Raw genomic sequence first — 22461 nt, 5'->3', positions numbered from 1 at the left:
TGCGATTCGTAGCGCACAGCCACCACTTGCACACCTCCACGTCTACGAAAACAAAATGATGCTTGTCCATTTCACGAGTAAACCACAAACAGTGTAAGGCTCGCTAATACCTTCTAGGATGGCCTCGACATCCAGCAGTGCACCAAATGAACGAGGCGCTAACCTAATGAGGTCTTCGCTGTCGTCTGCATCTTCTTTGATGGCCCTCCAGCTTTTCTCTCGCCTCTTTACTTTTGCACTGAATCAGGCTTTATTTCGTTTGGCATCACCTCAAGCTTACGGGACCGCAGCGATACAATTCGAGCTCATACTTAGCACAATCCTGTTTCTCAGCCGGGAAGGCGTGAGGAATGCCCTTCTGCGCGCTTGGCCCCAGAAAGCTTCAGCGCAACGAGATGCAAAGGGCAAAAGAGTAAAAGATCCGTCGTACATTGATGCAGTAAAGGCAGCTACCAACTTGTCTACTCTTCCGTTCATCGTCGGCTTTCCTATTTCTGCGGTTACAGCACTGCTATACGGTCAATTTACTGCCGCTGAGACACGAAACCAGCCACATTTCCGTGCTGCGCTATTGATCTATGTCATTGCTGCTATGTCCGAACTGCTGAGCGAGCCAATGCACAATCAGTGAGTGGTTTTCTTTACAACAAGCTATAATGGTATTGATGATAATAGGGCAATGGGGGAAGTACGTACTCAGATTCGAGTCAGGGCCGAGGGTCTGGGAATCACTAGTAAAACTGCAGCAACTATCCTTGTGCTGCTTTACGATTCTCGCAGAGGGCGGGAAGCTGGTGAACTTTCTTTGATAGCCTTTGCGTTTGGTCAGATGATATATAGTCTGAGCATTTTCATGATGTACACCGTTCGCCTCGGTAGACCACCACTGTGGCCACAGCGCTTGCGACGCCCGTTCGCTAGCACGTACGTCCTTCCATCGGTACTTCCTTTATTTATCTTATCATCTTTCAAGTGAAGGTGTAGCGCATACAACTATGTCGAAGTATTTCGATCCTGCATCGTTATCTCTTTCGTGGAGTATGACGTCTCAGTCTCTCGTTAAGCATTTCTTGACCGAGGGTGATAAGTTCATCATATCATGGCTAAGTTCACTCGGGGATCAAGGAGGGTATGCTATCGCTGTGAATTACGGTAAGGGTCCATCTATCTCGGTAACCTTTCCCATTCACAAGGGATCCACCCAGGGTCCTTGATTGCACGTATTGTATTCCAGCCTGTCGAAGAAATATGCCGAGTGTTCTTTTCGAGAATATTGTCTTCTAGTAATGGCCAAGAAGGGTCTTCAGAAGCTCCATCCAAGGGAGGGGTAGACTATGAGTTGGCTATGAGACAAGCATCAGAAGCCTTGTTGTCTTTGCTATCCATCCAGCTCACTTTCACGATCATCGTTGTGATCTTCGGATCTTCGTATTTACCGGTATTCTTGCACTTGCTGCTCCCACCTCAATACCTATCCACGAGTGCCCCTCGAGTCCTTCTAGCTTGGGTTTATTATATACCATTCCTGGCCGTGAACGGAGGCTTAGAAGCATTTCTCTCCAGCGTTGCTACTCCTAAAGACTTAGCTAGACAGAGTCGGTATGATCAGGTTTCTCAGGTTTCTGCACTCTGTACTGATAATGATCGGGTGCAGATGGATGGCCGTATTTTCACTGATTTATGTCGGTGCTGCAATCACACTCTATTCTCTGCAATTTGGCGACACCTCCCTGGTATATGCAAACATCGTCAATCTGTCTGCACGCATCATATACGCCTTATATTTCGTCTTCTCGTTTTTCCGGACACGCCAGATGGGACATCTACTCAAATGGAGGAATGTCTGGCCTACGTGGCAGATCCTCCTGACCTCCATGCTGTCCTTTTCGTTGATAACATATAGTGGAAGACACTTCAGGGTTATGACCATACTCAGGGAAGGTGGACGAGGAGCGTTGCTCACTGTACCTGTCCTGGCCCATCTTGGGCTTGGTGTTACGCTTGGCCTAACATGCGTAGCAGTGTGGTGGATATCATGCGGGCAGAAGCTGGTCGCGCAGAGCCGGCCGAAGGTAGCATAATGCACATGTATGATTATAGACGATCAAGGAGATGGGCGGGAAAATATATGGATACACTAAAATGATGCTATGTAAGTGTATATCTCAAGCTAGCTTTTGTGGTCCCTCGTTGAACGATCGTATGAGCACCATACGTATCTTATTCAGTGGGTACGTCAGCTACTCAGCGTGCGTTTACTTTCTTCTCATACCTTCTACGGTAGCGCAATTCACTGACGCACACTTAGTTTGCTTTTCTAGCTTACCATTATTTGGCACAGTGCCGGAACAGGGAAAATTGTCGATTTCTGCCCATTTTTTGCTTTCTCATATTCGCTACCCCTTGCCTTTTGATTTCCGTAAACATACTGTATTTACACTGGGTCCTAGTTAACATCATCCTGTCCTATATATACGGGTCAAGCCCAAACATCTGTTTTCTTGTCAATCAGGGAATGTGAGTTACACTGCGTGCTGCCGTCGCAAGCCACCGCAATCAGAAATCAGCCCAAAGATCAGCTTTCCTGTCAATCAGGGAACTTGCATTAGGCTGGGTACTACCATCACAAGTGACCGTAATCAGACATTATACAGTAACCTTAGATCAGAACGTGGTTTAACAGACCTTTGTTCTGCACTATACTTTGACGGCTTGGATTTGGTTAAGCGCACACGGTTTAAGAGTCGTCGTGCAACCTGAGGAAGCCTAGAGGGCTTCGCGGGTTCCGGGGAAGAGGACTTTGTAGGTTCCGGGGAGGGTTTAGCGGGTTCCGACGGGGAGTCCGGGTTCGTGCTTGGGGGGTCTAAGTTCGAGCCTACGATTCCACTCGTGCTCCCAATTCTAGCACTCCTCTCCTAACGTTGGGAAGAACTTGGTCCTGCTCCCATAGCTTCGGATAGTACATCGTTCTGCTTCAAGAGTAAGGGCTGATCATATATTTGTAACCCACTTGTGCCATGAGTCGAAGTGGATCTATTGATTACATACTCCTAAATGTATGTTCAGCTTAAGAACCAGCTATAGCCGCTGACGGAAGGAATACGCTTACCGGCCGTTTGTAGTGGTGAGACGGTGCAATCTCTTCTTTACTTTTCAATTGACTTGGAATGTCGTTGCCACTTGGAGATAGAGTATAACACCACTCATCATCGTGGACGATAACAACATCAGAGGAGGAGCTCTGAGGTTAGAAAAGGTCAACATGTTGAAGAGACTAGCCCTCGGCAGGTATACCTTGAACTTGGATTCGAACAAATCATCAGCTGGATCGTAATCCTAGATGCGTAATATAATTAGAATCAGTTGGATGAGCAAAGATCCAAAAAGAGATCGAACACACCGATTGCTCGTGAGGAATATACTCAACCTCGAAATCCGACTCTTCGTTATCGCTGAATTCACCCTCGTAATGCCTCTGCAGCGACATGCCATCCTCTTCCCCACGTCTTGGGGAATCTGGCCCTGGCTCAGCAGCGGCCTTGATAATTTTAGGTGCGAGGATTAATCTATCGCGGATGCGGTAGCCCCTAATAAATATTGTTTGGTCGTACTTGATAGTACCCTGACAAATAGGACCTGTTCTGTGCTGCACAGATTGATCATGCGTCCACGTCCCAGCCGCTTCAAGTTGTCCCGAAATCCCAGATGGAATGCCAAGGGTGAAAGACACATGGGCATTACGTGTCTTACCGCTAAAGACAGCTGAAGCCCACTCAGCTGTTTTGTCGCATCCTGTAACAAGCATGATTTTTCCATGTTCGACTCCATGACGCAAACGACCATTTACAAACTGATACCAGCTCCGGAAATGAGTTCGAATGTACTCTTCGAAGCCCTCTCGCATGATGACATGACATCTTCGCGATCGGTACGCCTCGTTAGTACCAAGATAGCGCCTCGATTACTAGAGCACGAGAACTGTAGATTGGCGCCAGCGACGGTCGGACTCCCAGGCCTGAGTGTCTGTAAGAACCCACATATATCGATGCATGATCAAAATACGAACCCTGTTGCCGAGGCCGCAATTCCTATCTTGGAGACACTCTGACTATATAATGGAGCACCTGGATCTAGGAGTTTCTCAAACCTGCGGATCGAGCCTTGGGGAAGCTGTAGCTGCACAAAGCCCTCCGGAACTCCATATAGCGCGTTTGAAGGGTGGTCGGACGCCCTGGTGGCATTGAACAGTCTATGAAAGACTCCCTCCCGGACGTAGCCCACGTCGCCTACTGTCACTTCATCATACATGCAAGGTTCCGGGAACCAGAGGGGATAACCATGGCATAGTTCAGATAACTGTTGAGCATAAATATTGTAGGCAGCCATGGGTGGACGAAAGAGGTAGGCGCTGATGGATGAAAATACCTGGCTTCTGCATCGTCCTTTTTGTTGGTATCAAAGATAGGTCCTTCAAGATTATCGTATAGGCTGTGTTGAGGATAAATGGATAATGAGCACTGCTCAATATTTTACTTGTCCCGGTCCATGATGACCGCCCATATCCAGTGTTACGCTTTGCAGCTCGGCAAGCACCGTTGTTTCTATGCTGGCACTTCTGCCAGGCTCCTACTCACCCGGTAGTCTTGTTCAATATAAGGCTGTTTTGCGGGGTGCCTCCATTCTATAGTTTTGAGTAGCAATAAATCAACCGGCATATGACAGCTTCACAGCCATCTTTGTACAGTGGCCCATTGGTTACGGTTGAAAACCTTGAACATGCCGGTCGCATATTATTTTTCAACCCCAGCTTCATCAAATTTATTTTTAATTGATAGGATGGCATTGGTAAATCCCCAATGTGGATAAAAAGAACCTATACACACATGGGTGATTTCAAGGGACGTTCGAGAAATCAAGAAAACAAGCATTGATGTGGCATTTGAGCATTTCAGATACAAAAATTTATGCGTAGCATACAAGATATATTCTATTATTCAACCCACACCCAGCCTGCACCATGAAACTACGGGAGTATTTCAGTCTTGTCAGCATCAATAGCACTCTCCATGCTCAGGCTGCTGGTATCTATGGATGGATGTGCAATGAGTATAAACGGCACGGCTCACAGATGTGACCAGAGGAGATGTGGTCTGCCTGCTGGAATTAACGAGTGCCAGTAGCTCATGATTGAGATAAACTCACCAGGAAGAGAATATTCTGATACGGCGCCCTCTAGTCACCCAATAGAATGGGGGAGGGGCCCCGGGTTCAGGTATGTTGTAAGTCACACCATGATACTGTAGGTGCAAGAATAAGAATAGGGCACAGAATGATAAAATTGGATAATGACCAGACCAGGGATTGAACCTGGAACCTTCTGGATACATGCCAGCTGCTCTACCAATTGAGCTATATGGCCAAGGTTATACAATGTAGGATCTTAAACATGACATGCAACCACGGACGTCTTACACAGAATAGCTGCTGCATACTGGGCTGGCTTACAAATCAGAGGTATTATTCTATGGAGTATTGGTATGTCAGAGTATATTCTAACACAGAAGGCACACTAATCTGGTTGATGGGTGCTATAGCAGCAGGGAGCATAACGGGTGCACTAAGCCCAAGCACAGCAGTGGCAGCAGAAGCCACTGGGAGAGTGGGAGTCAGAGTGGGAGCTGGAGCTGGCATCGGGGCAGGAGTAGGTGTGAGTGTGGATGCTGATGTGGCCAAAGTGATGGCAGAGGTTGTGCAACTGGCAGCTTGTTGAATGACAGTGGATATCCGCATGACAGCATCGTCATTATTGATATGGATAGATGAGAGCAGCATGAGTATGTTGTCTAGGAGACATTATCAGGTCAGCGTCTGGTATGCTATTCACAAGGTTACTACAACTTACTAAGGGTGGCACTGTCAGACTATTATCCCCAGTGCAAGCAGATGCAGTGGAGGCATCGGCTTGGTTGGGGGAGGAGATTGATGAGCTGTCACAACCAGAGTTTTATACTCTGGCGCACACAATGACAAGCTATAGAGGATAGAATGAGGAGTGGGTAAGCCCCTTAAAGTAGACCGAGTTTGTTGTGGGTAAACAACAGGAGGACTTGCTGAGGAGTCTTCTTGATCTATTGGGGCATATATACTACTACAGGTTGTTTGTACATATGTACTATACAGTTGATGGAGGTAGTGGCTGATGATGTCATGGGGCACAGCCTGTGTGACCAGCTCCACTGTGTGAGATACTTGTAGCTAAAAATAAGAAAAAGCAGCATAGCGTGAGAAGGTGGAGTTTGAACAAATAATGGAAAGTGCTGCATGGCACAGGGTGTGAAGACTACAGAAGAAAGTTAAAGAGGAGAATGAAATTTAAAGGTCCAAAAATTGTGTATCGTAACACTACCCACTTTCTAAAGCTCGACTTCCAGGCGAGACCAAGTACCGGAGGTAGTAGTTAAATTTTTGGGTATAGGTTGAAAAAGGATTTTAAAAAGATTTGAATCCATACCTCTGAGCTTCCTAGGAGCTAAAGGATTCTTAGAATAAGATTTGCAAACAATATTGCAGGAGTTGTCCAGATGGGCTTCTGGTTCCCGTATTCTGTCCTTGTCTCCATAGCCCTCCCATAGGACTAGGAATTCTAATTTTCCACACTTCAAGCATGCATCTACTACTTGTTCAACTTTGAACTCTTCTTCACCTTTCTGGGTGACTACCACCGGTCTGGGCTGGTGTCGATGATGAGAACTGTTGTTAGAAAAAAAACACACACAAAACAAACTAACACACAATCCTCCCAGATTCCAAGGAACTTGTTTATGGGCTTTGCCTCCTAGAACAGTGGAGTGGTCTGGTTGTTCGTGGGGTGGTACGTATAAAGATCCTTCAAAGTAAAAACCCAGTGGTGTATGAGTGTGGGTTTTGAGGAGGAGGGATAGTTGAATTTATAGAAGATAGGGGCTTAGTAATGAGTATAGATGAGCACTACCTTGCTAATCGTAGCACAAGGTAGGTTTGAGAACAACAATATGACGAGGTTCCCAGTGATAGCAGGCTCCTGACGCACAAACTGTAGTGCTCAGAAGGACTCTAATCGAAAGGGATGACAATGACTTCAAAAGTGGGAAGTGATGATGACAGCAATTAACAGTGGTAGCAGTGGGAAGTGTTGTGACTACACTGGATCACAAGTAGCAGAGAGTAGTGAACTTGAGATTAGAGAAGAAGTCTGGAATTGAGTTCTTGTTGTTTTTACAAGGTAAAATACAGGGGTTTATATAGTAAAAGAAAAGTAGGCTATGCACAGTATAGCTGTGCAAAAAGAATGAGAAAGAACATGAAGGAAGGAATGTATGCTGACAAATCCTGCGTAGGTAGTACAGGATAAGATTGTCAAAAAAGGAAAAGAAAGAGATAGAACAATGAATGCTGTGAGTAATGTCACAGGTTTGTACAGCCATAAAGTAAAGTCCAATAGCAAAAAGAGAGCAGGAAAATCATGATGTCATGGGAAGATGCAGTAAAAAAAGGGCAAGGCAAAACACTATCAGTATCAACACAGTTCCTTTATTGTCAGTCAGGCATTCTAAAAAAATATGTGTCCATAAAAATGATTCAAAAATCAAAAATAATCGCACTGTAAATGAATGTTCTGCTGAAGAAAAAGAAACTGGAGCCACCGGTCCACCACCTAGTCTAAATCCGACAGTTCCATGGCCTTACCAATGGACTGGTTGTGTTGGACCACCTGATCAAACGAGGGAGGGAGAGGAGTAGTTCCAATTTGGAATAAGTGAGTCCCAGGCAGCGTGTGGTAGGTGTAGCTGTAGCGAAGACAATGGACAAAAGATAAGTGTACCCAAGTGAATGGGACAGCGATGAACATGGGCGACGCAAGGGGATGAACCTTCTCCAGCTCAAAAACTACCCACCCATGCTCCAACCAGGCAAGACGAGCGACCGACATTTTGATAGTATATGATGGCAGATCAACGTCATGAAGATGGACCTGTTGCCCTATTTGGACCGGCCGCCGGGGCTTTGCTGATATCAGCAGTGGCACGTGGTAGTCAACGGATTGGCGACGGAAGCGGATAGGAAGTGGTGACATCAGAAATGGTGGGGGTGCAAATAAGATGAGGAGGAGGAGGGTGGAGGTGACGAAAAAGTGGATTAGAATGGGGATCCAGAAACGACCATCAGGTGAGAATAAAAAGGAGAGGAAGGGGCCCATGGTGGGGCTAGGCAAAGGAAGGGGAGTAAGGGAAACGACAAAAGCGAGGGCGCAATGCAATGTGTAGCCAGTGGCGACGCGAAAATTTGCCGAAATGCCGAAATGCGGAAAGTACCGGATGGAAAAGCAAAGGTGAGCGTGACTGGATTGCCTAATAGAGGTGGTGCTGATCAGCCACAAGTTCGAAAAAGGCAATATTAATTACTATTCCATGTGGCACTGTGCCCGTGTGGCGCAAAGGCGAGTCTTTTTGAATATTTGCTTCGTTATTGACACCTGTCCATGCTACCAATCAACTTTGGTGCATGACAGCGCCCATATTAGCATTTCCAGAATTGGACAAAGAGTTCCGGCTAGAAACCGACTCTTCTGATTTTGCTACTGGGGCTGTTCTATCAATTAAATGCCCTGACGATCTTTGGAGGCCTTGTGCCTATTTATCGCATAGTTTGTCGCCTACAGAGCGCAACTATCAAATATATGATAAGGAGATGCTGGCCATCATTAGAGCTCTAGAGCACTGGCGGCACTACTTAGAAGGTGCTAGACACCAATTTGAAATTTGGACTGATCATAAGAATCTGGAGTATTTTATGACGGCCCGAGACTTGAACCGAAGACAGGCCCGCTACGCAGTATACTTGTCAAGGTTTAATTATAAATTAATTCATAAGCCTGGAAGCTCTATGGGGAAAGCGGACACTTTGTCCAGAAGAGAGGATCATGCCAACGGCATCGAAGATGACAACAAAGGTGTTACCCTGATAGACCAATCAAGGGTTGCCAATGTTAGAATCGGGCAGGATTCCGATCTTCTGGAAATCTTCAAGAAAGACATCTCCTCAGAAGAGAAGGTGCGCCTTGATGGCAATGAAAACTATTTATGGGAAGACAGGCTCTTCCATTTTAAAGACAAAATCTATGTGCCTGAGTCTGCAAGGATCAAGGCAATAGACAGACATCACGACACTCCAGTGGCTGGGCACCCTGGGTGGCAACGAACAATGGAGTTGATCTCCAGAAACTACATGTGGCCTGGCATGGTCAAAGACGTACAGGAATACGTAAAATCCTGTCTGAGATGTGCCATGGCTAAGAATTCTCACCAACCGCGGCTCTCTGAGCGGCTCCGAGCAGAAATATTTATAGATGAAGTCAGTGTCAGCCATTGCAATGGTGTTAGCCTCTTGATGATAATAATTATAGTGATGCAGCGGACGAAAAACATTACATACACACAATGAAAACAAGGAAATATCAGATCCCATATGATTATAAGTGTACTACATCTCAAGCAAGCTTCTGTGCTCCCTCATTGAGCCATCGGTCGTAATTGAACGTGATGGGTAGGCTGTCTTTTCGCCCCCCATCTAGATACTGTGCCGTCCCTAGTTCCGCATAAGAGGCGTAGAAATTCAAAGGCACCTCGGCACTCCAATCGTAAACATCTCCCATAGCCTTTCCGACAAACTTCTCATACAATTCCTTATCTGCGGCCTCTGCCTCATCAGGCGGTGCTTGCAGTAGAAAATGGCACTGCTCAATATACCTGTAAAGCAGTTCAGTCAAGAAACGCAAAAGCAGCGTAGGGTGAGGATACAGACTGTTGATATTCTGCCTTTTCCTCGTTGGAAACGATAGGGTCTAATAGTCGTTTGGCTATCGCTTCCGTAGATCGATGATCATGTTCGGGATCCTGGTGTGTCTTCTGATGTTTCTCCACCTTTGAGCTTGGCCTTCTGTTAGAAGTTTGAACACGCGAAGTGGGATGAGCGCCAATCCATCGTCGGACTCCTTCCATGAGCCTTAAATGCGATATCAAAATACAGATCCGTAGCAAGAGGAGAATATGTCATACCTCGGATGATGCACGGAACGAGTACTATGCGGGAGGAAAGGACTGGTATTGATGTCCTTCGCCGTTTTACTACAAAATACTTATGAGCTTAGAAGAGAGAAGGGCAGTGACAGGGACAAGGACGCACCCAGGAAGCTTCAATGTGCTGTTCATCGAATACGCAAAGTGTTTTCCCAATGTCGTAAAGAGCAAAGGACGGTAGTACTCAATCCAGAAATCTCCTCTTGCTTGGACGAAGTCCCGAATTGCTCTGTCACATTCATCGACGACGTAGGCCGGCCGAAGGTGTTCCTCGTGGAACCATTTCTGGTAGCCACCCCGTTTGGGAGGATGGACACTGGTGCGCTCGCTGCGGACACCAAGGAATAGGTTGATCGCCATCTGCTTGTCAGCATCTACGGAGTGAATCAAATGGCATAAGGTATATTGAATAATGTCCGGACATTGTACATACCTAGAAGAGAGTTAGTGTAGAAACGCCGTATGTTTTCGATTATGTCTCGTGAGTGGCTATTCCAGTGAGGCATGCGCCGGTATGTCTCAACTCGGTTTACGAGGGCACTTCCTGTGTACTGTAGGGCAATGGCTACTTTACAGTTAGAGAAGGCAGGGGAGAAATATTAAAGTGCGAGTAAGACTCACTATCTCCGTGATCATGGTACATCTCCGTTAACATATTCACAGCGTCCGAATCGAAAGCAAGGTTGGGGCTGTCGACGACGCCAAGGGCGTACAGCTGGTGTCCCAGAGCACGCTTCCCGAAAACGAACTGTGCAGCGTTGGTGCGATCTAGACAGTCAACACAATTTGTTCGACAGATACCGTTCTGAAGGGAGATGTGGTTGCGCCAAGGGGGTCGCTCTTCGTCACTGTAGCGCATAATATCAATGGCTGAAAGCATACCTACTTGGTACCACTCACTCAATATCATTTTGCAGAAAGTGCGAGTATGGCTCAGGTCCGGAGTGGAAAAACCCGGTAATCAGGATAGATTCTTCCGCGATGTCTTCGAGGTAGCTAATCACGTCTTGTGTTTTTCTACATTATCTTTAATATTACTAGGGTCTGAAAATGAGGGAATGAACATTATACTCTTTGTATGCACGAGACATATCCCAAGCGCGATAAATCATTTTCTTGTCTTCCGGAAGAAACTGATTGAGGTATTTGACGCATTGTGTGTACTCTTCTAGTAGCTTTGATTCCCTAGGTACAGGCTCACGCCTTTTTATCAGGTTGAGTACAGTGATCGGGGCTCCATATCGTCTGAAAAGGTCATCGAAGTGTCGGGATGCAGCAGTATAAAAAGGATCGATGACATTGACTGGGAAAGAGGTCAGCAATGTGGTCAATGCAAAACATATAGGCACCAACATACTTTCAATAGGTGGTCTAGGACTCATATTTGTCGTTTCTTGCGTCCAGTGAATGGGGATGCTTCCTCTATACTAGATACATCGTTTTCTCGGTCAAAGGTAGGAGAATAAGTGGCTATGGGGGGTGTTACCTGAACGTAGCTAGTGTAGTGGGGGCTGGGACGGCGCAGCTGCCCCTCTGGGGGTGAGTCCCTTCCTGGTGGTGAATAAAATGCGGTCGTGAGGGCTTCTGAGACTATTTGTTCAGTTTCAACTTCGTTGGCGACATTGCCCTACGAAGCAAACTCAGGGATGCGAAGAGGATAGTATGTTACATAGATTTAGGTACCTCCTCGTTGACACCTCTTTTGAGATACCTTGCGCCTGCATAGTGACGGGACCTACGAGCTATGAGAGTGACAAAAACGACTCGGCCTAGAACAGTCAACTCTGGGAAGGCGAGTCAAGTTAGTGAGTGGGATATGAGTGACAACTTTCGCCGAACTGCGAAGTCGACAAAAGTAGGGAATACTCACTGGCTTGATCGACGTGACCGTGAACGAGAGGTAGCATCCAGTGAGATCTCACGACATGTTCCGTTTCATTTTCGAAAGGCGAAGACAGCATATGAAAGTTCCAGGCATAACGGTCAGTGAAAGGCCACATGTCTCCTGCAAAGCGGCCTATTTGTGTCAAATTACGCTGGAGAGTTGATGTCAAGTCGTATGAGTAACTACAATGGCTGTCAGTCTGAAGTAAGGTTCCTTGAGTCGTGCAAATACCTGAAGTAGAAATTCTTAGACATGTCCACTTGTTTGAATACGTTCATCAGACGCTGCTCCTCGGCAGGTTTCTCGATCTTGTGATTAATACAGACGGGAATCATTTCGGTACTCTCGCAATGGTAGAGATAATGACCGCCCAGGAGAGCTACGACGGAACGCTCGGAGATTATAAGCATATACCAGCCTGCAGTAAACTTCACGAATCCTGATACGAGTCAGAACTGGGCATATTTTCACCATAGTGTACGGCCCTCTTACCAGCAACTCCGAAGAACACGCGTGGTTTTCCCAAACCACCCGAGCCTTTGTTACCATCGTCAAGCATTTTGAGCATCGCACTCATCTGCTTCCCGCTGTACTCAGTCTCGTCTTCGACGATGGTGAGGTCGCACTGGGAGGTTCGGTCGATTTTAATGATACGATGGCGAGAGTCGGACGCATTGGAGGCAATGATGTAGAAGCGAAGTTTGTTCTCGTACAGAATGTATTTGTTGAAAGCGAGAGACTTGGCTGGATGAGGGCGCAGAGGTTGCAGTAACGAAGACGAGGAAAGACGTGCGGATGGGTGTAGGTGGGCAGATCGACATTTGTCGGCGTGCGAGGGGGCAAGATCCTGTGAGACGCTGGTGGGCGTGCATGGAACCGACACGGGAGTTACAGTTTCGCTCGTAGTCGAAGACGAGGTCAATAAAGCACCACTGAACGAGTTTGAAGGCGTTTCAGCCGCGACCGAGGACATGTCCTGGCAGGAGTCAACTGGTGGGTCTACATTTGGTTCAGATACCTTCAAGCTGGGCACAGAACACGCTGTATCGTCAGGAACCATCGCAGGCTCTTGTGCCAACGCCATTTATGCGACCAATATGGCTTATATGTGAATACTATAGCATCCTAAGCTTGGGCGTTCTAAGTTGCAAGAAGCGAAGGCAAGCGAAGGAGTGAAAGGCAGCGGCCTCGAGGATTGAGCTCTGAGTGCTATATTGAGCCAGTCCATTACCCTGTTATGTAAGCGCAGTACTATTGCTGCGTTCTCTCTAAGAAACTCAACCTGCAGTGAGCTCCGCGTCTTTTCTTTCGTGTCATATATTCCTATCTTTCACTGTGATTGCTGGAATATCGAAGCTACTGATATGGCTGCAGAAGTCACGATAGATGAAATTGATGAGGTATCTGTGTTCTGCTCGCAGTAACCCGCAATTTTGGCTCATTCGTCCCAGTCACAGCTTTCGGGTGAAAATGGCGAACTTTACCTCTTTCAGTGGCTCTGTTCTCTCGAAGAAAAGCTCAAAGATGCACCTCATGTACGAACATTTATTCATTCAGCAATATCGTCCATACTCATACTCCCCAGGACCAAATCAAAGCATCGCAACCGCATGTAGAATCGACTCTTGTCAAGGCTATCACCCGTGCAGACCAGTATCCTATCCCTGGTCGCATTCTGAGAAACCCTGTTGCAAGATGTCTCATCTCATTATACACACGAGGAGAATCAAAGACCCTTTTCGATACTTTGCAAACATTCGTTAAGGTTGCCGGAGATTTCAAATCATCTGACAAGGAAACTGTTAGAACGTGAGCTCTAGCACACTTTTCTATATGTACAACACAATGACTTACTTCAATCTAGAGCCGCATTATATTGCATTGGGGAATTGATGGCCGTTTTTGGCTCACAAGTATGCTCTCTCCGAGTTATCGCGTACTGTTCTCACACCTACTATTAGTTCATGTCATTCATGGTTGAAATCGCCACTATCTCGCTGAAAACATATAAATCATCAGGGGTATGTAGCTTTAGCTTTATATCACTCAAGCCATTGCTCATGACGACGTCGTTCCTGCATTCTCTCTTCAAAGTCCCCACTTATCCGGCATCACGCTTTATCAGCGTTGCGAAAAGCCCTTACAACAGCAAGGAAGGCCGTAACAGACGCAATCTCGAAAGACATCATCAAGCAAATGAAATATGGACTCAGTGACAAGGCACTAGCTGTCCAACGCGCTGCAGCAGGAGTAAGTAGATCTCTCTAGGTCGTTCTATATCCCTAATGAGCTTTTCTTAGGTTCTGATAGCTATGTATCCGCCCGAAGAGATCATCACTGTTGGCGAAGTCGAATCAATAGTCATCCTTTCTACTAAAAATCTCGACAACGCAGATCATGTCACGCGGCAGTCTCTCGCTCAATTGGTCGGACATGTACTATCTCTCACGCAAATAGAACGCGTCATTCCTGCTCCTGAATCCACTCAGAAGGGGAAGAAAGAGAATGAGGAGGATCAAGAATCTGCTCCTTCGCATATGACCTCGGAACAGACGAAAGCACTGCTTTCTCCTCAAGAGATGTTTTCTCAGCTATCGTCCCTATTTAACAAACCACAGACATCACGGAAGGCTAGGGCTGGCATCTTCGATTTCTATATAGCACTCCTAAACAAGCTTGGCTCCAGTTTCGCAGAGAGCAACTACGCTCTCATCGTTAGTCATCTGATGACTGAGATCGTTTCAAACCCGAAAAACTCTGCTACTAGATACGACAAATTGTTTCTTAGAAAGCTTATAGGACTGCTGCTGCGAGACTTGATTGCCGTTCGCATGCTGACTGAGCAGGGGCAAATAGGTGCCATTAGGGAGCTATCGTCTTCATACCTGAAGAGATGGCCTGCCTTAATGCCAGGTCACCTTTCCCCCAATTCGCTCGTACTCACGATAGTACTGAGGGAACTGGCTGGTTTGTTGCAGCAACTTGGAAACGCTCCTCCTCCAGTCCAGGTACGTATCATCGATGTATTCCAACATAGCACGAGTTCTGACGATTGATACCCTACACCAGGAAGCTGTGTCAGAACCCTTGGTAACCCTGCTTTCGCACTCAAGTCATACAGTCCGTGTGAATGCTGCTTGGGCTTTGCGATGCTTCTGTTATTCAACGCCGCTGCGCTTACCGAAAGTTATATTGGTCATCATTGAGTTTTTGCAGCGTGATATCGATTCCTTGCAGTCTCCGGCAGCACCATCCGATGTCGATCTCCGTGCGTTAGGCCATGCTTACGGTCTTGCTGCCCTGGTTGCTATCATCCCACGGCGCCCGCTGTACGTCTCCTATGATATTACTGCAAAAGTACTCGACATTGCGACCCAGCTCTTGAAACGTGCCAGTGACCACGATGTTAAAATCGCCGGAGTAGAAGTAGAAGTTGCTTGGACTTGCATAGCTTCCCTCATGCTGCTAGGGCCCAATTTCGTCAGGCCACACCTTCCACAACTACTGGTTCTATGGCGTAATGCCTTGCCAAAACCTACGAGCAAAGATAACCCAACAGGACGCACTGTTGCAGAATGGGAGTTCCTTCTTCATGTTCGGGAAAGTGCACTCGGTGCTATCCTTTGCTTTTTACGCCATAACACCCCACTTCTTACCCTCGATGTTGCGCGCCGCGTGTCAACTTTATTGGGCAACGCATTGTCTTTCTTAAATACGATTAACTCTCAAAGTTTCGAGGATTCTTCTACTTCCATGCAAACTGACCAAAAAGGTCTATCCCTTCGATCAAGAGAGGCCTTACTCCGTCGCAGAGTTTACCAGGCTTTCACAGCGCTTGGGACGGCAAGTCTGACTGAATCTGTTCAAACGACCTTACTGCAATCTGCGATCGCTCTTTTCGCAAGTCCAGATGGTTTCGCTGGTTCCTCTATGCAGGCTGCGATTGCATCGTCCTCGGGAGCACTTACTTCGATTTGGCAGTGTGCAGACGGTTACGCGTATGGAGTTACTTCTATTGATATTGCGGAAGGTGGTGCAGAAGGAGACGGTCAGTCAGCTGCTACGAGTCATTCTCGTGTCACATTGGTTGAAGAAACTACGGATATGCTGGTAAGCTCGTTGCAATGGTCGTGACAATGCAACTCCCTGATTATCTCTTGCCAAAGCTTTGCAAACCATCGCTGTGGGCACCTGAGCATGACACACTCTCACTATGCCCAGACAACTCTCCAGAAGACGAGTTTCGACTAGTGGAAGCACCTTCACCCATCACTGCTGTTGTAGACTCGGCCATAGAACTCTTTGCGCAACTTCTGCCGGTTCAGGATCTTGCGTCCACAACGCGTACAGTATCTCAGTTGGTGGAAACAGTCCGATCGAGTAAGCTTGAGAAGAACGCCGGTCGTAGAACTGCTATGTTCGTCAATAGCGTCATAGCTATTGTCCAGAGTTTACGCCATGCAATGACGTCTCATTATCGTCAGGCTCGAGAGACGTTTGGGAGTTCTCAGATTACTTCAGTGATTGCCCCATTTATGAAGGTACTTTCACCTTGCGTATACTATTTTCTTTGCATTACTCAATATGTTGAAACAGGATGCACTCGTTGACGGGGATAGTGTTCTAAGGTCTGCTAGCAGCGAAGCCATCGGTCGAATGGCCAACATTGCAGGCACCACCTTCTTAACCAGTCAAATTAAAGTCTTGGTGGATCATGTTGTCAACAACCGTGACCCTCAAGGTCGAGCTGGGTGTGCCTTAGCCTTTGGCGCCATCTATAGCCATGTCGGTGGCCTCGCTGCAGGTCCTCTTTTGAAGACGACGGTTAACATCCTGATGTCCTTGAGCAATGACCCGCACCCCTTGGTTCATTTTTGGTCACTAAATGCCCTGGCTCGTGTGATCAACGCCGCAAATCTTGCTTACTCGTCTTTCGTACCCGGAACTCTAGGCATGCTTTTGAAGATATACAACCTGGATTCTCACGAAATAGAGGGTGGAACCTTGAACAATTCAAACTCCAGTGGTGACCTTGCAGCGTATCCAGTGGTCTGCCAAATCATTGATGCGATCATCACCGTCCTTGGACCTGATATACAAGATTCGGTGCGGACAAGGACCCTTGTGCTCAATATGGTCCATGAATTTTCTCTGGAAGATGACGATGATATTTGTGTGGAGGCAATCAAGTGCATGCAGCATTTCCTTATGTTCGCGCCTGAACACGTTCACATTCCGGAGATGGTCGATCGTTTCAGATATCACTTGGCTTCTTCCAGACGCAAGCTCAAACTTGCTTCAATAGATGCTCTCTATCAGCTTGTCCAAAGGGATGCACTGGCGATGTCTCGATTGGGAGGTGATCGACTTGTCGAACATCTCTTTGGTATGTTGGATGATGATTCTTCGGTGGAAGGTGTCAAGAATGTCATCTCCAGCTGGTTGCAACAAACTGCTGTACATAATCCTTCAGCTTGGATTGATTTATGTCAGAGGATTATGTTACGAACAACAGCATCCCAACAGGTAGCTACTATCACAAGTAACACCAACGATGACGAAGGAGAATCCCTTAGTGGCACCATGGCCTCAGAGGCCAACAATCAACATCAAAGTACTGCCTTCCCTATATCTCGTTGGCGAACTCAGCTTTTCGCACTACATTGTCTTCACGATATCTGCACTATTCTAACTCGGTCTGGAAGGAGAGAGCATTTTGATATCCCCTTTGCCCGTAGCCATGGTCTTGCTTCGACCGGACTTCTCGTTTCTCGAGTGCCTGATCTTATAAAGATGGCATTTACAGCATCTGCAGCGTACGTGACCGAGATTCGACTAGAGGGACTCGTAGTTTTACAAGATGTCATCAAGGTACTGAATCATATCGTTGCTTGTGTCTTATTTCTCATACGTATTTTACAGATCTTCGCTAAATCTCCCGACCCCGACTATAGCGATGCTCTTCTTCTCGAACAACATCAAGCTCCCATTACTGCTGCTCTGACACCAGCCTTCTCTGCCGACTCAACCCCAGAAATACTAGCATCTGCCATACGCGCCTGTGCAGTATTTGTTGGATGCGGTATCATAAAAGAAGTCAACCGTATGGGGCGTGTGCTCAAGATGCTCACGCTTGCTCTTGAACAATTAAACGGTCAGAACTTGAATCATCTACCTGTTTTTATATACTAATGGACAATGATTGTTTTTAGATACCGGAAATCTATCTCTAGGGGATTCTGTGGATTTGAGTCCAAACGCTTCTGGCATGTTACGCATATCAGTCCTGTCGGCATGGGCACAATTGGAAAGTGCCAGTGCTGAGCAGACTTATCTACTTGATATTCTCAAACCTCACCGAAGGACGCTTGCAACTTTGTGGATTGCCAGCTTGCGTGATTATGCAGTTATCCGCGCCGACTCGGAATTCATCCAAGACGCGTCATCGGCATTGGATCCATCCTTCTCCAGCCTAGGGAAGGTTGTTTTGCTGCCGGTATGTACATCTCGTCACTTACTCTTACTCTTACTTTCCTAGTTTAAACGATCATCTAGTATTATATAGAGTACTGGCCCATCATTCTTCAAGCCGTCGCAAGTGCCATGGAACATTCGGATCCCCACATTAAGTCTGCCATTCTTGGGCAAATCGTCCCACCTAACGCTCCAGCACCGAACTCCACGCCTCGTACGGAGCCGGCCGATTTCTTTTTCATAATCTTCGGACAGGTATACGAAGCACTGACAACTGCATCTCCGGGCCCTACCGAAGCTCGTACGACCGTTATGATTGCTGCACTCAGAGCCCTTAAATGCATCGTTTCTCCTCAGTACTCCGGGAAGGCTCTACTAGATCCGATCATTCTCAGAGAGTTTACTAGCCTTTGTTACCGTTTGGCCATGGTAGAGTCGGCAAATATCCTGGTTCATCTGCTTGATGTTCTCGTCGCCTTTCAATCTGGATTCGAGGATCTGGAGAAGAGCGAGGTCTTCAGGTATGTTTGTATCCCTGCTATGTAATCTGCCATCATATTGACGTAGCGATACAAGTGCTGCACCTAGTTCCGTCCGTGGTCATTGTTTGAAAATAGCTGCCTACGTCCTTCGACATTCTCACCCAACATCGGCTGCTCCAGCCATTCGTAAGTGGTCCCCATGTGCTACTCCTCGTGATCTGATCGGTTTTTTGTTCCAGAGGGTGGTCTCGCAGCCAAAACCAAGATGGTTCGCACTGCGTTATTGGTATTCCAAGTTGCTGCAAGTGCTGCAGAGCCAAGCACAAAAGAAGATATTCGCAGCGTTGCATGTATGCTATACGGTGGTACGTTGGTATCGCTGTGATTAGTCAAACATCACATTGATACATGAAATAGAGCTACTCAAGGATGAATCTTCGGAAGACGACCTCGTTGAACCTACACTGCCTGCCTTGAAATCACTACTTTCCGTTCCAATACACGACTCCACTGGCGCACGAACTCGCTTCGAAGAGTCGGTGCATGGGTTCCTGTCTTCTTGCCTGCTTAATGTCGATGAAATGAGGTACGACCATTGCGTGCTACTTCTGTGTTGACTTTTAAATACCCTTGGTTTTCTTAGGGGCAGACAGGGTGTCATATCGTCTCGAAAAGTGAAAAACAATCTACTGGCTGCGGTGCTTATATTAACGACGATGCCCCCTCAAATCAAAATTGCTCGAGGGGTGATAGAGCATTGTTCGTTCTTGATCTCACAGAAGTTGCTTGAGGCCACAGAGGTGATACTTTTGCCAAACGGATGTTATTTTTAGATTGACATATAACTATCAGATGGCTTTGGTCGCAGCGCATTGCTCAAAGACTGTAACCATCGCAGCATCTGCAAATATTCCACTGCGTTTCTGTATCAAATTGCTCCTACCTTCCCTCGTCGAATACATAGCGAAGGTTTCCCCGCGGTTGGACGATGGCTCCATGTCTGAACAAGACATCACAGCTATCGACGAAGTCCTGAAAACGTTTGCGGCACTAGTGACTATGACGACGAATGAACAACGTAAGTGGAGGTTATGTTAATGAAAGTACGATCCTTGCTGAAAGCATCTGTCTTTCTTTACAAAATCAAGGCGACCGCGTCTTGAGCATCATCCTTCCCACCATCACCCTTCTGCTCCGTCCAGCACAAGCCACGCTACCGACGGTACATGCTCACAGCGTAGCTCAATTACTAACGTTCGCCACTTCCTCGCCGACCTCGTTCAAGGAAGTGACAGCTCGACTGGAGGCACCCGTGAGAGAGGTCTTGGAGCAATCCGTCAGACGCGCTGTGGCAGGTGCGACAGCTGCGGAGCCTCATAAGCTGAAACCGCAGATTTCGTTGAGGTCCTTTTGATGGTGTAGAGGAGATAGTATCCCTCCATGTGTTGTTATTTTGGCAAAGATTAGTCTTCGTCGTTCTGCCGCTTTACTCGTCAATTGTAGATTGCTCTCATACATATAGGAAATGTACTCCAATACTTCTGACCTATACCACTCGCTTTTTTCGCCTCATACAAGAAATGCTATACACATGCAGAGCAGTGGCCTTAAGCTAACCTACGATCAGTCTCCTGTGAGCAGACTGTTTAGAGGATAGACAGTCGAGCGTGCATCACACGTTTGTGGAACTGCAGTCCTCCATAGACATAGAATACGTCTATCTAGAAGTTCGTCAAGAGAAAGGTATTAAAACAAAATAGTACAGTGAAAGTGAAATTGAATAATGATAACGATACGGGAGCGACCATCCAAAATCTCTCTTCACACACGTTGCGTACAGCAAACGTCTCACCTCAAAACTTTATCCACCCGCTTTTCCCAGGAGTGCGTATCCGCTTCCCTGTGGCCCGTGTAGCTGTGCCAAAGGGCGATTAGAATTATTTCTCATTAATGAGTTTGGAGGGAGAGAGTTGACGCACCTTGCTGTAACATCTATGGCAGAATGGATCACCATCTTTCTCCGTCAGCTTCGTCGAGTCTAGAGATGTATTGCACTCGGTGCATCTCAGGCATCCCTTGTGCCAGGTCTTGCCAACAGCTTTCATCTACACATAATTATGTAATAATGGTAACAAGGTCAAATTATATTCGAAAATGAATGTAAATGGTAAAGAAATAACAATTAATGACAACTTACTTGTTCCGCAAAGTAGACGCTCTTGCCGCATCGCGGACAAATCGGGTTGGTGCCCCCCCATTGCTTACTGGGACTTGGACTGTGAATTGCACCAGACAAGGCCATACCATATCTGGTCCCTGTGGCTGTAGGCTTCAAAGGAGACGTCTTGGGGGTTTGTTCCATCGCTGACGTAGAAGAGCTGGACCGACCGAGAGTGACGGCAGAAATTTGCGAAGGCTCCAGTTTGTCCCCATTGCTGACAGTAGAGACATGCGTCCGCCCAAATTCCGTCTTGGTAGGACTGAAAGGGACGGTACGAGGGAGACCTCCGAGTCCCCGACCACTGTGTGTAGGCGTTCCCTTGAAGGTGGGACTCACGGGGGAGCCTGATGGTTGTACTGCCGACTCGCCGATGTGGGCATTTCCCTCGCCTGGCAGCGATCCGTCGAAGGTTGTGATGGGGGATTTGTTGTATTTGGAGGGAAGTGTGGAGTTTGCGCGAAGGACGGGCGGGGGAGAGCGTGCTGCGGACCGGCCGGAGCCTGTGCTGTAGGAGGGCGCTGGAGAACGGGAGGAGTTGCGTTGGATGGGAGTGGGATGTGCGGGGGGCCTGGACAGGGAGAAGGAGGTCTTGACAGGGGAGATGGGGAGGGGAGATGGGGCTGAGTTGGGAGAGCCTAAATTATCCTCTCGATGGGGGAGGTTGGCTTGACGAAGGTCTCGTGTTCCAAAATTCTTGACATGACAAGATTTGCTATATACATCATGGATCACGTCAGTCGGATTGATTAGTACAGAGAATATACATAGTGTAGATACGCTTACCAGTAAGGCTGCATGATCGAGGCTCAGTTACGAGAGAAAAGCGAGAAGAAAGAGAGAAAACACGAACCTCCTGATCGTGTTCTAGCAAGGTATAGGAGTCGAGTCTCTTGTTACACAACTTACATGCGAGACATGGCTTCGTGGTGGTTAGTTCAGCAGAGCGCAGATGTACGCTGAGTATGTACGCTTACCTTGTGGTATAACTAGAGGAAATGGTGAATTCCAAGCAGTCCCTGTGATAGCGGTAAACTAGCTCACCTTCCTTCCTGGTCCCATGGCCTACATAGAACGACAATTGTGGACACTGTGAATGAATGACGGAGACCACATACCTGTTCTGCGGCATAGACAGCCTTGTTGCACCTAGGGCATATTGGTGTTCCGCCAAAGGGATGCATGAGGGAGTAAGTACAAATTTACACGGTTATAAATCTGAAAACGGGGTTATTGGCACGGTAAAGCAAGTGCTGGTGCAGACGGGGCTTACCTTTGTATGCAATA

At 47.1% G+C, this 22461-nt stretch overlaps 7 protein-coding genes across 7 annotated transcripts; 3 read left to right on the top strand and 4 right to left on the bottom strand.

The window, feature by feature from the left end:
- Positions 1-61: 61 nt before the first annotated feature.
- SERLADRAFT_358206 (uncharacterized protein) lies at positions 62-2495 on the top strand (the record flags this gene model as incomplete). The annotated part of the gene is made up of 6 exons (XM_007323035.1): positions 62-627; positions 676-924; positions 974-1152; positions 1206-1599; positions 1655-2249; positions 2309-2495. 5 exons carry the CDS (start codon positions 119-121, stop codon positions 2079-2081), a joined length of 1758 nt encoding a protein of 585 aa, XP_007323097.1.
- SERLADRAFT_477837 (uncharacterized protein) lies at positions 2415-4572 on the bottom strand (the record flags this gene model as incomplete). The annotated part of the gene is made up of 6 exons (XM_007323034.1): positions 2415-2617; positions 2686-3050; positions 3110-3241; positions 3295-3336; positions 3401-4015; positions 4067-4572. 4 exons carry the CDS (start codon positions 3902-3904, stop codon positions 2916-2918), a joined length of 813 nt encoding a protein of 270 aa, XP_007323096.1.
- Positions 4573-6413: 1841 nt separating this feature from the next.
- On the bottom strand, positions 6414-7969 carry SERLADRAFT_442484 (uncharacterized protein; the record flags this gene model as incomplete). Its single annotated transcript, XM_007323033.1, has 2 exons — positions 6414-6731; positions 7910-7969. 2 exons carry the CDS (start codon positions 7967-7969, stop codon positions 6414-6416), a joined length of 378 nt encoding a protein of 125 aa, XP_007323095.1.
- A 166-nt stretch (positions 7970-8135) lies between these two features.
- Positions 8136-8561, top strand: SERLADRAFT_400626 (uncharacterized protein; the record flags this gene model as incomplete). The annotated part of the gene is made up of 1 exon (XM_007323032.1): positions 8136-8561. The coding sequence occupies one exon, from the start codon at positions 8139-8141 to the stop codon at positions 8301-8303; it is 165 nt and encodes a 54-aa protein (XP_007323094.1).
- A 965-nt stretch (positions 8562-9526) lies between these two features.
- Positions 9527-12973, bottom strand: SERLADRAFT_453024 (uncharacterized protein; the record flags this gene model as incomplete). Its single annotated transcript, XM_007323031.1, has 16 exons — positions 9527-9706; positions 9740-9785; positions 9841-10041; positions 10095-10163; positions 10222-10489; positions 10549-10680; positions 10737-10963; positions 11016-11132; positions 11187-11418; positions 11473-11542; positions 11602-11742; positions 11799-11899; positions 11986-12182; positions 12232-12439; positions 12493-12744; positions 12820-12973. The coding sequence occupies 16 exons, from the start codon at positions 12971-12973 to the stop codon at positions 9527-9529; spliced, it is 2595 nt and encodes an 864-aa protein (XP_007323093.1).
- Positions 12974-13290: 317 nt separating this feature from the next.
- On the top strand, positions 13291-20528 carry SERLADRAFT_453023 (uncharacterized protein; the record flags this gene model as incomplete). The annotated part of the gene is made up of 19 exons (XM_007323030.1): positions 13291-13400; positions 13452-13535; positions 13586-13809; positions 13865-13913; positions 13962-14021; positions 14095-14250; positions 14331-15008; positions 15070-16048; positions 16222-16541; positions 16597-17871; positions 17923-18154; positions 18213-18496; positions 18556-18995; positions 19051-19142; positions 19196-19321; positions 19374-19542; positions 19600-19756; positions 19809-20034; positions 20105-20528. 19 exons carry the CDS (start codon positions 13365-13367, stop codon positions 20368-20370), a joined length of 5853 nt encoding a protein of 1950 aa, XP_007323092.1.
- A 61-nt stretch (positions 20529-20589) lies between these two features.
- SERLADRAFT_453022 (uncharacterized protein) lies at positions 20590-22358 on the bottom strand (the record flags this gene model as incomplete). Its single annotated transcript, XM_007323029.1, has 6 exons — positions 20590-20871; positions 20936-21061; positions 21154-21870; positions 22028-22096; positions 22219-22239; positions 22293-22358. The coding sequence occupies 6 exons, from the start codon at positions 22356-22358 to the stop codon at positions 20818-20820; spliced, it is 1053 nt and encodes a 350-aa protein (XP_007323091.1).
- Positions 22359-22461: the final 103 nt, after the last annotated feature.

Source organism: Serpula lacrymans, assembly GCF_000218685.1.
Source record: "Serpula lacrymans var. lacrymans S7.9 unplaced genomic scaffold SERLAscaffold_14, whole genome shotgun sequence".
Lineage (NCBI taxonomy): Eukaryota > Fungi > Basidiomycota > Agaricomycetes > Boletales > Serpulaceae > Serpula > Serpula lacrymans.
The sequence above is the reverse complement of the archived record's forward strand: the minus strand, read 5'-3'. Positions and strand labels throughout refer to the sequence as shown.